Raw genomic sequence first — 13,488 nt, forward strand, 5'->3', positions numbered from 1 at the left:
GAGATGGGTCAATCGTCAAACGTTCGTTTGATTTGCAACAGTCGACAAACGTCAAATGTCGACCATTCGTTAATTTCCGTCAAAGTTTGAATTTGATATCAGGACAAATGATCCCATATTACTCTGTATGAAGGAAAAACAAAAAACTTCCCTATTGGAAATTATTAACGTGTTAAGGCTAGTTTTTGGCGTAAAACAACGTCTTTAATTAATAGTAATTAAGTAAATCTAGAGGCTGTACATCTGAAACATACATAAAAGGATCTAAGTTAATCAAAACTACCGAAGGTAACTGTATTTTAGAAATTAGTATAACAACAAGGAATGTGGTCTGTACATGTAAATGTACATTATGATATTAATATGTACTTGGAATCAATCATAACATTTTTACAGAACTGGTTTAGTGATTAGTGGCAATCCACCATTAGCAATATTGGTTAAACCAAATAAACGTAATTAACATTTGCAGGAAATCACATGCATTTTGTGATAATTTTCTTTGCAAAAAGTGTTAAACGAAAATACATTACATGAAAGGCATTGCCATTTCAATTATATTCATATATACATATAAATATATAACAACATCTAAACAATCCTTCGGGTTTATGTTAAATCACGGAGGCAGTTACTGATTGTATTCCTCGAGAGCCAAGTTTGAGTTGCCTTCAGCGTCGTATCGCTTGTTGAGTTTGTCATCCAGAATGAGGACTGATGTATCCAAACCTTTCACTTTTTCCTTCATGAAACGTCTATTCACACCATCGCCCTGAGAATCAAACGATTATATATATTATGCTGTGTCAGTAATCTACAAAAATATAGCCATAGCAATAGAGTTTAGTTAAACATTTATAGAGATGTTTTTGTTGTATATTATATAATACATATGCAGTATATTTTTTGAATCTTAGTGATATCCAATTTCTGAATTTTAATTCAATGTTTTTCTCTGTAAATATATGTTATTGTACAATGAAATTATTTATGCCGGCTGCGAAACAATCCTGAGCTAGTAAATCTGTTAACAACAGATAGTAAGGGGAAGCATAATATATTCAATGTTGAAGTTCATGAATAACTGCAACAGAATTTATATTTGACTGAAATTGTTTCTAATTCATTACTGTTATTTTAAGCTATGCTATTTATTTAGATTTGTTAAGTGATGGTATTTGCCAAGGTTGCATTTCCCCATATTTGGACCTCTCCATCAAGAAGCATTTGGAATACTTTTGCCAATTCGGTCATCTCTGATGAAAGGTAATGTAGCTGGGATTGTAACATTCTGTTATTTGGGCAAGATGTTCCGAATGCATTAAGAAGGTGAGCATAACTGGGTTCCGAGTGACTTAAGCAGACTATCACAATAGTGCGAACGCCTGAACATTTGACCATGATGTTTTTGTACCATTTCGGTATAATAAGATATGATTTGTCCTTGAAGTAGGGTAATTTATAAAAATATCCTCTTTTATCCATCATATTACTCTCATGTTTCACGAGAGCGAAAGAATTATTTTTTAGAAACAATTTGTCATGATTCCAATCAACAATGGCAATATATATATTATATTTACCCGACGTATATCAATGATGTTGAGCAGTACTCCAGACAGGACTGCCATCACGGATAGACCCGTCATCAACAGTAGGGCGTCCTGGTAGGCGTGGATCTGTATCTGATGACCAAGGCTGCCAAAACCAAACACATATGATAGATCAGGTTACATTTCGCTCAAAGAAACAACTTACGCTGGAAACATATTTCTCTGACTCAAGTACAATCACAAACAATAAATAGAAATACAAGGAAATGAAGAAGCTATTTCAAAAAAGTGTATGTAGATGCAGGACGTCATACAAAGTAAACATTGCACAGCACCATTAACTCATTCACCCCTGAAATTTCATAATGAACTATTCCAACCATTGAATTGGAAGAGTTCAAATGTGTCTTTAGGGGTGAATAAATTAAACCATTTAACCCATTTAGGATTCATAAGTGGTACTAAAGGTCAAAATAATGAAAAATATGCCACGGTTTTAAATTGACAAAGACCAGTAGAAAAATAAAAGATACAACATATTCACCACGAGCATGTGAACAGTCGAACTATCCGAATTTTAACTATGGAGTGCTTAAGGGGGCTGGTTTCACAGGAGAGATTGGCCATTATTTACCGAAATTTGTCCCGTATCTTTTGGCTTTTTGAAGCAATGTCAGAGGATTGAAGTATCACGGCTTTAAAGTACACTGTGTAAAAAGTGTGAAGCTAGATAAACGGTAAGCGGTTATCCAATAAGGAAAGCAAAATTTACAACTTTTGTTTGTTTTCAATTTTAGCAAGATTAAGATTTAAATGACAAAACCATTCTCACGGAAGACATCATAAAGTACATAATGAAATGATATTATGTTAAATGCAACGTCATTTCTGTCCTCTGTTCTGTACCTTTCTTTGTTTTCAACGATAGTACCAACAGAGAGGTTGGTCAGTCCTATGGAAAAACGCATCATAAACACTGCCACTCCGGCCCCGGTCCCAAATACGGCAGGAGGCAAAAGGTTGATGGTCACTTGCCACATTATTATCTACCAATCAAAAAGAAGATAACGTCTAAAGTCTTGATTAATTCTTTATTTCTCATCAATCAGATGCTGTTTTTTACTTATGGTGTATATCACAATTATTAACTTATATTAAGTAACACTTATAACAGTCATTTTTAACACATCACAATCACCGTAATGAACCATTAGTTCATATTTCAATAAAACCACAACATAATTGATACACAAATAGTATCTTATTCTTAAACATAATACATTGTTTTTAATAAAAGTTCCAGAAATCATTTTAATAAAATGATATAGTATACTGTTCCCGTTGTGGTATAACTTATGTATTCTTCATAAAAACATGAAACTGCAGTGCTTAACATGGCAGACTTACGACATCAAATGTATAGACGATTCCAATAGACACGGTGAGAACAAGAGGCGGTATGTTGGGACAGTAGGCCATCATGAGGTACACTGGTATACTGAAAGTGGTAGCCGACATGGCCATCAGCCCGTTACAGTCGATTTTTCTCTGTTTAAAATGGATAATTGAATCACACTTTATTAATATGCTCTCACTGCCTAAATCTTACAGAAATATTGTCTCTAACTGTAAAATGCTTAATGGATTTTACTTTCAAGTGTTTATAAAGAATACAAAGGAAATAATCACCCATTTGTGATATTTAATTTGTGAATGTAGAAAGCCTAACAAAGTTAATATTTACTACACCATATGGTCATTTCGCCCATTTCAGACTTATCAGTGGTGCTGGAATAGCACAAAGAAATATTATCACTACACTAATCACTTTTATTTTATTTTAATATAAACACTGTCTACTGGGAAATATTCGCCTAGTCAAATATTCGCCCCTCGTCAGTTAAAATCCATTTTCGCCCAGTCAAATATTCTCCCTTCGGCAGTTAAATCCATTTTCGCCCAGTCAAATATTCTCCCTTCGGCAGTTAAATCCATTTTCGCCCAGTCAAATATTCGCCCTTCGTCAGTTAAATTCATTGTTTTCCCTCAATATTAAATTCGCCTTGCACATTTAATTACCAGATATATTACGTTGCTTACTAATGCTCGCTGTAATGATAAATTATCCGCCATTATGGTAGGCGAGATAACTAATAGAGCTGGAGGCCTTACTCACAAGTAGGAGCGCCACAAATGGCGCGAAAAACACCGGTCCCACGTACGAAGCTCCTGTGACGTAGGAGGCGATCACTTTGGAGTACCCGTATCTCAACTGGATGTATTGACTGTGGGACAACAATAACACTGCACTCAACCCAGGCATTATCTATGCAATCATATTATGTGTCATATAAGGACAAGAGTATACCTAATATAGTGTGATAGCATCTGTTCGAGTCATTTAAATAACAATTTTGATAATAATATAACGAAAAATACGGTTAATCAAAATGTTTAAAATAGCGTATCAATTTACATTTTTCGATTAAAAAGACATTAAGATAATGTCATATTAACTAGTACATACAAATTGTTATTTTCCTAATACGTACGACATGTTGGCGACAAAGGAAAAAAATGTACAGTAGTGAAAGCCGATCATTGCTACATGTATCCAGAACGTCTTCGGTATGTTTGTGATGTCTGATAGCGTCTGTAAACCATTATAAAGACATGTTAGTGCACACCATCAACATCCCCCTGAGGGTTGAAACTGAATGAAACAATTTAGGGGGCTCAACATGTATGTTTAAGAGCAATAGTTGGTAATGATTCACTAATGGCGATCAGCAGGGGTAAGTTTCTTTTGTGAACAATTTGTTAATTGAACATGTATAAATACTGAAGGTCAACATGCTAGTTGATTAGTACACCAACATTGATGAATAATACAGTATAGTACTAAATCGAATGTTAGACACATGCTTCATAAAAAATAACTAATGTATGTACTTAAAGGGCGCACTTATGTGTGTAGTGTTCATTATCTGAAACTGTGCCTTATTATTTTATTGTGAAAATAATACATGCATATCAAGAATGTTATTTTGTTAACTTATTCATAGTTGCCATAACTTCAAACAATATTATCTTCATTAAAAGAAAGTTAATGCAAACTAACCTAATCAAACGCTGATTCACGACTATAAAACAACAAGACAAATACAAAATAACCATCAAAGTAAGAAACAACCAATTAAATAATTTAGCAATTTGAATAAGAAAGTCAATCAAAGCAATCACAATAACATTATAAAGACACATTCATCAATTAGGACTATTGGTGTTAAAGATGAAACGAATGAAAATCCATGTCTTAAAAAAGAGGGTCTCGAAAGAAAACAAGAGGCCCAGGGGGCCTGTATCGCTCACCTGGTTATTTAAGCAATCATGGCACAATATTTACATTTGCTCTGTAATGCCAATTTGTAACCACTTCAGACATGCAGGGTAAGAACTTGCAAGCGTTCCTATGGAGACTTTATAATTCATAAAGAATTAAGGTTGTTACTATTACTAGAACATTAGTTGTGTTGGAGATAAAAAGTATGTGATGGCTGTTCATTTGTCGAATTGTCTATATAAACAATACCAAACTTTACCCCCTCCCCAAAGGCAAACGAGGGACCTGGGGCACATGAAAATCAAAAAGTACATAAACCACTAGAAGGCCTTTACAACTATGAGTAGTATTTGATACTAGCATTTCTGGAACTGCAGAAGAAGATTTTTGAAATTCGCCTCCTTTTCACCCCTAACCCAGTCCCCTAGGGGGTCAGGGTCACAAAAATTATACCAGCAGACCTTCCTCCCCTAACAAGTATTTCTGTTAAATATGAGCAAACTCCGTTCAAAACATTGGAATATATGGCCTATTATGTATATTTCCTATATAAACTATATTTAATTTCACCCCCTCACCGGGCCTGGTAGACATGAAAATCACAATTTTTATAAACCACCCAAACGCTTTTACAGCTATGGGTAGTATTTGATCCTGCCATTTTTGTAACTAGAGAAGATTTTTGAAATTTCCCCAAATTTCTCCCCTTTTTGGCGCCTAACTCAGCGCCCTAGGGGGTCAGACTCATAAACATTATACCAGCAGACCGCGCCTCCCTAACAAATATTTCTGTCAAATATGAGCAAATTCAGTTCAAAACATTGGAAGATATGGCCTATTATGTCTATTTCATATATAAACTATACTAAATGTCAACCCCTCCTCAGGGCCAAACGGGGGCCCTGAGAGACATGAAAATCACAAATTTTATAAACCACCCAAAGGCTTTTACAGCTATGGGTAGTATTTCATCCTGGCATTTTTGTAAATAGAGAAGAAGATTTTTGAATTTTCCCTAAATTCCCCCCTTTTCGGCCCCTAACTCAGCCCCCTAGGGGGGCAGGCTCACACGATTTATACCAGCAGACCCTCCTCTCCTAATAAGTATTTCTCTCAAATATGAACAAATTGTTTTCAAAACAATGGAAGATATGGCCCGTCATGTCTATTTCCTATATAAACTATACTAAATTTAACCCCCTCCTCAGGGGCAAACGGGGCCCCTAGGAGACATGAAAATCACAAATTGTGTGAACCACCCAAACGCCTTTACAGCTATGGGTAGTATTTGATCCTAGCACTTTTATAACTAAAGAAGATTTTTTAAATCCCCCCCTTTTTAGCCCCTAACACAGCCCCATAGGGGGGCAGTCTCACAAAATTTATACCAGCAGACCCTCCTCCCCTAATAAGTATTTCTGTCAAATATGAACAACTTCCGTTCAAAACAATGGAAGATATGGCCTATTATGTTTATTTCCTATATAAACTATACTAAACTTCACTGGTTTTAGCATTTTCTGGAAATGGAGAATAGAGAAGAAGATTTTATATTTTTTTCTAAATTTTCCCCTTTTTGGCCCCTAACTAAACCCCCTAGGGGGCCACACCCTTATTACATAAATCCATTGAGCCCCTGGTCCCAAGAATGCTTCATATCAAATTTAGTTAAAATCCAAACAGTCGTTCAGGAGATAAAGGCTTTTAAAGGGAAAAGTTGACGACGGACGTCGCGGTAGTGCATAAGCTCACCTGCCCGAAGGGCAGATGAGTTAAAAATTCAGTTTAAAAAAAAATGTCCCCCACAAAAAAATCCAGTTTAAAAAAAACAAAGTGTCTCGAATTTAAAAAAACACACAAATGCAGATTAAAACAAAAAAAGAGTGTCCCGAAAACAAAAATGCAGTTTTTGTATGTAAACCGTGCAAGAACCAATTTCAGCCGACCCAACTGAATGTAACTAGTATAAACGTAAATACTTACAACGGGTCGGCTAGCTAACTCTTTCTGGGACTCCGCGTCTAGTCTCTTAGTTCCGTTGTAATCCAGTATGGCCAACACCACTCCGGCAATGATCCCCATTGAACATATAAAGGCACCTGGAGTACAAATACATTTCATGATAAATCAGACAATAAATGTGGGGTTAATGACATTTTTTTTAAAATTTCGGTCTACAATGTATTTTTGAAAATCATTATCTTCTTATATTATCTTCTTGCAATGAAAACAGAGTTAACTTAAGAATTAATTGTTATTAAATACTTATTACAATGAATTTCTGCAAAGTATACGGAAATAATTTTGACTTACCCATCCAGAGAGACCACGAGAATCCAAAAAGAACGGCAATATTTGCTGTTATCATAAAGTTGAGCATTGTGCCTGCCCGTCTAGTAAGTATTACTAGACTCACTGCTATCACGGAATCCTCGGCGAACCAGTGGGCTATCACCCGGTCCTGAACGACTGAACAACACGACAATAGGTTACGATCTACAGAGAAACAACTGTGTTCAGGGTTGACAGGGTAAGATATATATAAAAAAAATAAAAAAAATTGATGAAGCAAACGCGAGTTTATAACAGCATAAATGAAAAGTACAAAAATGGAATCGATGAATTATTTCCTCATTAATAAAGCAGAACTTAGAGTTGATTGGTTAAAATGTTTAGGTTCTGGTTAAATTGTCAAAATTTCGATCTAATTGATTGGAAACATTTGTCAATCGCACAAATATATCAAACCATATTTTTTTTTTAATTTATGCCATTGCACATTTTTATAGAGCATGCAAGACAGAATGTAGATGAGAAGTGTTGGAATGTACTGCACGGATTTGAAAAAATAAATTCATGTAAGATATCGTAATTGATTTTGATTATGGTTATTGGCAATAATGAACTTATTAAAACAGTCCTATATAAACTTTTTGTTACTAATTTTTTTGTATGATTTTATTAATAAACACAAAATCACAGCATCGGTGAAGGGGTTCTCCAATCTTGCCCAGTGCAATTGTAGTGATGCGCCCTTACTTAAATGAAAAATTATAAAATAAAGTACAAAACCATGACGTACTTCGCATGGGTCCATCGCCAAAGCCGAGAAACATGCGTCCTACAATCATCATAGGGAACATTGACGGGGTATATCGTACAATATCAGACCCAGCAATGGCGAATAGAATTGACCCAAATGATGTCAGGATGATGATGACGACGGCCGAAACTAGGAAAGAAAAACACAAATTGATTACAACCTGAATATTTAGTATGAGCACCAGTTACTTCCAACCCAACATATGGCAAAAACTACCTGTAATTGTAGACATGAAACAGATAGAAAAAAGAGCTTCGAATGAGCCTTAACTAATCAGGACACTTTAATACATGTATTTTATTACGTTAAAAAGAACTGGTAAAATATACGCCCGTCACGTGCTACATGTATGAATCGAATTTATAATCTCAAAATACAGTTTTCAAACATACAATAGCGCAAAACGTGCAAAGACTCATTAACATGGTTTATTGTGTCATAAAACGAAGTTGCTAGATACATAAGACACTTAAGTGTAGATGAATCAAGACTTACCGCGGTTTCCTATTATATCGATCACGTAGCCAGACATCAGTGACGTAATGGAAGATCTGTCATAAGGAGAATATCGACATTTTCATGTGATCGAGGCTAATAATCAGTGAAATAACACAATTACATATATTTTTCTACATGTAACACATGAAAGATATTCACTAATTGTAACCATTGGCGGCATACATCTACAGTGAAAGGTAAATAGCGTTGATGGTTGAATGTGTAGTAGGACGAGGGAAAGTGATAAAGATAGTGCCGTCGATGGGGCTCGAACCGGCGATCCTTGGCTCTCCAGCCCAATGCTCTACCGCTAAGCTTAGGGAAAGTTCCCTATAGCTGACGCTTGTAAGGCAACCTAATAAATCCACATTTTGTTTACACTATTCTCCCCTTTTTTCAAACACATACACAGGTTCTTTGACCCCCCGCCAAGGGTTATTCTGCCTTGAACAGGGAGGGTCAACAGCACCAATTTGTAGTAGGACGAGGAAAAGTGATAAAGATAGTGCCGTCGCTGGTTCTCGAACCCACGACCCTTGGCTCGCCAGCCCGATGCTTTACCGCTAAGCTAAAGGGGAATTCTCTACAGCTGACGCTTGTAAGGCAACCTGATCAATCCACATCGTTTACAAATGAAAGGCAGACTACATAAGATAATTTACGGACAAGATGGGTTATTTTACATCCATTGGTAAATTATGCGGTAAAATATTCTCAAACTCTCGTCCATGATGAGATTAGAAGATTTAGTCATCATGTTTATAAGTTTCCAGGTTTTTTTTGTATGTAGAAAAATTGTTCCACTATTAGCTGAAAAACGCAACGAGTAAATTATCCGATAGTTACTCCCAAGTGTTCCCATGCAAAGTGTCAAAATCAATTTAATTACAATGTAACTTAATATTTACAGTTAAAACTATTAAACTATCTGTAAAGGTTGTTTGTACGAATTAATGTTTAACATACAGTGGTGTTGAAATACGTACGTCCAGTAGAGAAAGGAATGAAGGAGGTTGTATCGTGTAGGTCCCAGATCTAGGCACGTGTCACAGCACGCGCCCAATATTGACGTTTCGTTGACATGACACTGTATAGCCTAGATAATTAAAATAAACAATCCAGGACAATGGGGAATGATTAACCATTAAAAAGTTTTAAAACCAATAAAAAATCGCTTTTGATTTATATTTAAGGATTAACTTGAATATATTGTTCATGTTATGGAGATATAACACAAACAACAGAGTGTACTCTAAATAATCAGCTAAGCGGTTTATGATGAGAGTCCACTCCGGTTTTTGTGTTATAGCTCCATAACATGAAAAATATATTCAAGTTAATCCTTATAATTTAATATACTATACACAATTCCTGTGGGAATCCACTTTTATTGATGGACTCTTTTCTCTTAGAAGTTATTGCGCTGCTGTATCAGCCAATCAACGTTACAAACGGCGACGTCATTTTTTACGTTATGGGCTGATAGCATAAATTTGTAAGCCAATGAAAATGCTTCTTACAAGCGAGATTAAATTATATAATGATAAATCATATATGATTAATCAACAATGACATGTCCTCAAAGATACTACATCAATCAAATAAAAGTAACGCATTTATATAAAATATTCTTTTACAAAATAAAATGTTATCAATTTTATGAAGCATACTGACAGTAGGAAACGCCCTGATAGTGGTTAACATACTGAAACAGATAAACTAACAGTGTTATATATACTGCCTGATAGTGGTCATCCTCGATATCCAGGGGTTACGCTCACTTTCGCTCTCTGTACCCCTGGAATAGGTCATAGCAAAATTGAAGGATCGGTGTGCGCCACTTTGTTGATGAGACAAGAAGACTAGTTCGATCCTTTGATGTACATCAAAAGAATCTCGCGGTCACGTAACGGTAAAAATTGACAGGCTTTGAAGCTGGGCGTCTCTCCTTTGTAATCTTCAAATGACAGGTATCAGCCTAGCGATTGGTCAGGTTTTTTTTTCCTGTGACCAATCAAACAGCTATCTTCGTTCCTTCAATTTTGCTATGACATATTACATGGATGTAGAGAGCGAAAGAGAGCGTAACCCCTGGATATCGAGGATGGATAGTGGTAAAAATACTGGTAAACTAACTGATAGTGGTACACTTTCTGACAGTGATAAACATACATGTAGTGACATACATACAGATAGTGGTATTCATGTAGATTACAGTATACTGTGTTTTGAAAGTCAGTCGCTATAACTGTGTCAATCGTTGTTTATACAACAAACAACCCTTCTGTATTCTACAATAAATATCCTGAGTCTTACCTCGCTTCCCTGGAAGTCAACTTGTAAGGAGCTGGGCATGTCTACACAGAAATACACGCCAAATACCAGCACACAGTCACAAAACAGAATGGCGTACCTCCATTTCCCTGTAAAGATTAATAAGTTCGTCAACCCAGTGTTTCATTACATAAAACGGAAAATTCCACAGTGTCAATAAACACTTTTGACGAATTCGCAGTTTAAAAACAACAAGAGAATACGGGAGTGTCAGCAAAATCATAATTTGAACTCAAAATTGATAGAACTAGAACAAAATATGAACAAAGGATTGGTTAACATTGGGACCCTTAAAAAGGGACAAAGAGAATAGGACCATGTGTTCCGGGAGGGTAAGCGAAGGAAATATTGGGAAGAAATTTGGTTGATAGTCTCGAGGTTAAAGAGATTCATTAATTAAAATTGGTATTCCATAGTCCATTGCTTATTTTTTGCCATAAAGCAATATGTTTGTGGTTCTCCTATTTCGTTTAACTGTCATTGTGTTCTGTTATTTTGGCGGGAGGTTGTTTCACATATTACGGTTAGCTGACGTTTAATTTCAGTTTTTTTATCATTTTGATATTATATTATATTGGTGACTAAATTCAACCTAATAAGTGAATAACATAAACTGTGTACAGAAGGTGAAGTATATGTAACATATCATCTCGGGATATCAGATGTTAATATCATAAATTTAAATATTCAGGACACCAAACTGTGCATGCAGATTTTGAATAATGTTTGAGGATTTTAAAATCATTCCCATCAGATAACATATATGTATCAACCGCATTATCATATTATCGTGTATTACCGTGTCACACACGGTGATAGTATCGATAGCTACGCCTACAAACGTTCAGAATGAAGCTTGCAGCTACCACATCTAACTCTTCGTCTCATTGTAACGTAACATATGTATTGGATATGGACCTTGAATCTGTACTTATTGTTTTTATTTAAATTTAAACAAGTTTTGCCGAATGTTTCCTCTACTGTAGCAATGTTATTTCACTGGTTACCACAGTCCACTGCATACAGGGTACACTTCCTTGGTAATTTGATCGTAAATAAATATTTCCATCGCTTGCATTGATAGACAATAAATACCCATTACATGAAGCATAGGGTAGATCGTCTCAAAGCGGTTCACAAATTACTATCCTAGGTTATTGGGCCTTTGCAACCAGCCAATATCTTTCTCAACTCCCTTGGGAGTATACAGCCTGTGCTGCCATTTCGGCCCCTTACAGCTAGCATTCAACAATTCTAGCACTGCCCAACCACGTACTCATTAACAGCCGAGTAGACTGGAACAAGCGGATTAAAGTATCTTGTTTAAAGATACAACACAGTGCCGTGACGTGACTTGAACCCGCAACCCTTCGGTCACGAGCCCGGCGTCCTAACACTAGACTGCTGTTAAATCAGGAAATTAAAAAAGGGCGAAGTAGACTTGTATGTCAGTATGTAAGTTAATAACATATCGTCAGGTAACGGCCTGAAATGGGGACGTCTTTTTTCATGTATATCAACTTACATTCATATGGTTTCATCTTCCCAGTAGTTCAGTCTTACAACATACAATCCACATCTAAAAAGAAAGCAAATAAATAGACATACGTATCTAATGAAGTAAAAAATACACAATACTACCGATATAAAAGTTTTAGATTTATATAGTCACCCATGCAATTTTAGCTTTGGATAAGGTAAACAAGTAATTCAAATTATCTTATCATTTTGTTTGCTAAATGTGTGCTATGATATACATTAAATCAATAAATAAAAAAATGGTTTATTGGTGAAACAGATGATAAACGATGGCCGTATACGTTCACGATAAATAAACCTTGTTTCCTTTAATTTGTGCTACATATATCAATTATATTTAATGAACCAGGGAAGACTTCAGGTTGCCAGTTGCTTAGAGTTTACATAATTTTATTTCTTCATTTTTCTTATGAGCACAACATATCGTCTATAAAGGTTGAAACGACACGTGTTATCGCTAAATTACAAAGCCTTAATATTTGAGTGTGACTTATTTTAGTTAAATACTGTAAACAAAACGTCATATTTATATCCATATGTCATCAAGGGAAAGGACAATGTTTAGGAATTTAAGTCTGACGTCAAATGTTTTTGACATTGCACAACCTATTGTCTGTTGACATGAAAATGTATGTCCTGCGATATTACTTTCATTTGGTCAAACGGACTATCGTCATTAATTTTACATATGTATGTAGCCGGTTCACAATGCTGTCCAATTCGGATATTTACAATCTTAATGTTCTGTTGTTGTTCACTTTAACAAAGAATTTCCTTATATTTTCTATATTGAAATGTCTGTCGTCATTGTAAATGAGATTCCTGAAACAGCCTAACGTTGCCAAAAGCGATGGAATTAAATTTACTTACCTAGCTGTAAAAGCCTCCGAACATCCAAAGTCTAAATGCAGTGTGACACAACTTATTTAAATTCGTATAAATCGTGAGCGCTAATTTTAAATTAACTGTGAAAGATGTGGCAACCTGCAATCTTGCTCCAAAACTATTCATATTAGCATATTCTGATAGAACGATATATACAGCCGTTATATTTACATTCTTTTGCATGAGATATACTTTCCATTCGGAAGGTTGTAACGGTGGTGAGGACCCGGCAG

At 35.5% G+C, this 13,488-nt stretch overlaps 2 protein-coding genes across 2 annotated transcripts; both read right to left on the bottom strand.

Annotated features, from left to right (window-relative positions):
* Positions 1 to 506: 506 nt before the first annotated feature.
* Positions 507 to 7,322, bottom strand: LOC110464308. Its single transcript, XM_021519457.1, has 8 exons — positions 7,210 to 7,322; positions 6,880 to 6,995; positions 4,106 to 4,206; positions 3,730 to 3,838; positions 2,961 to 3,101; positions 2,460 to 2,599; positions 1,584 to 1,698; positions 507 to 772 (listed from the first exon to the last, which is right to left on the bottom strand). Exons 1-8 carry the CDS (start codon positions 7,274 to 7,276, stop codon positions 632 to 634), a joined length of 930 nt encoding a protein of 309 aa, XP_021375132.1. The 5' UTR covers positions 7,277 to 7,322; the 3' UTR covers positions 507 to 631.
* Positions 7,290 to 13,273, bottom strand: LOC110464326 (major facilitator superfamily domain-containing protein 1-like). Its single transcript, XM_021519503.1, has 7 exons — positions 13,241 to 13,273; positions 12,357 to 12,410; positions 10,814 to 10,920; positions 9,484 to 9,593; positions 8,495 to 8,550; positions 7,979 to 8,128; positions 7,290 to 7,357 (listed from the first exon to the last, which is right to left on the bottom strand). Exons 2-7 carry the CDS (start codon positions 12,370 to 12,372, stop codon positions 7,290 to 7,292), a joined length of 507 nt encoding a protein of 168 aa, XP_021375178.1. The 5' UTR covers positions 12,373 to 12,410; positions 13,241 to 13,273.
* Between the last annotated feature and the right edge of the window lie 215 nt (positions 13,274 to 13,488).

Source organism: Mizuhopecten yessoensis, unplaced genomic scaffold (genome assembly GCF_002113885.1).
Source record: "Mizuhopecten yessoensis strain PY_sf001 unplaced genomic scaffold, ASM211388v2 scaffold10985, whole genome shotgun sequence".
Taxonomy (NCBI): Eukaryota; Metazoa; Mollusca; class Bivalvia; order Pectinida; family Pectinidae; genus Mizuhopecten; species Mizuhopecten yessoensis.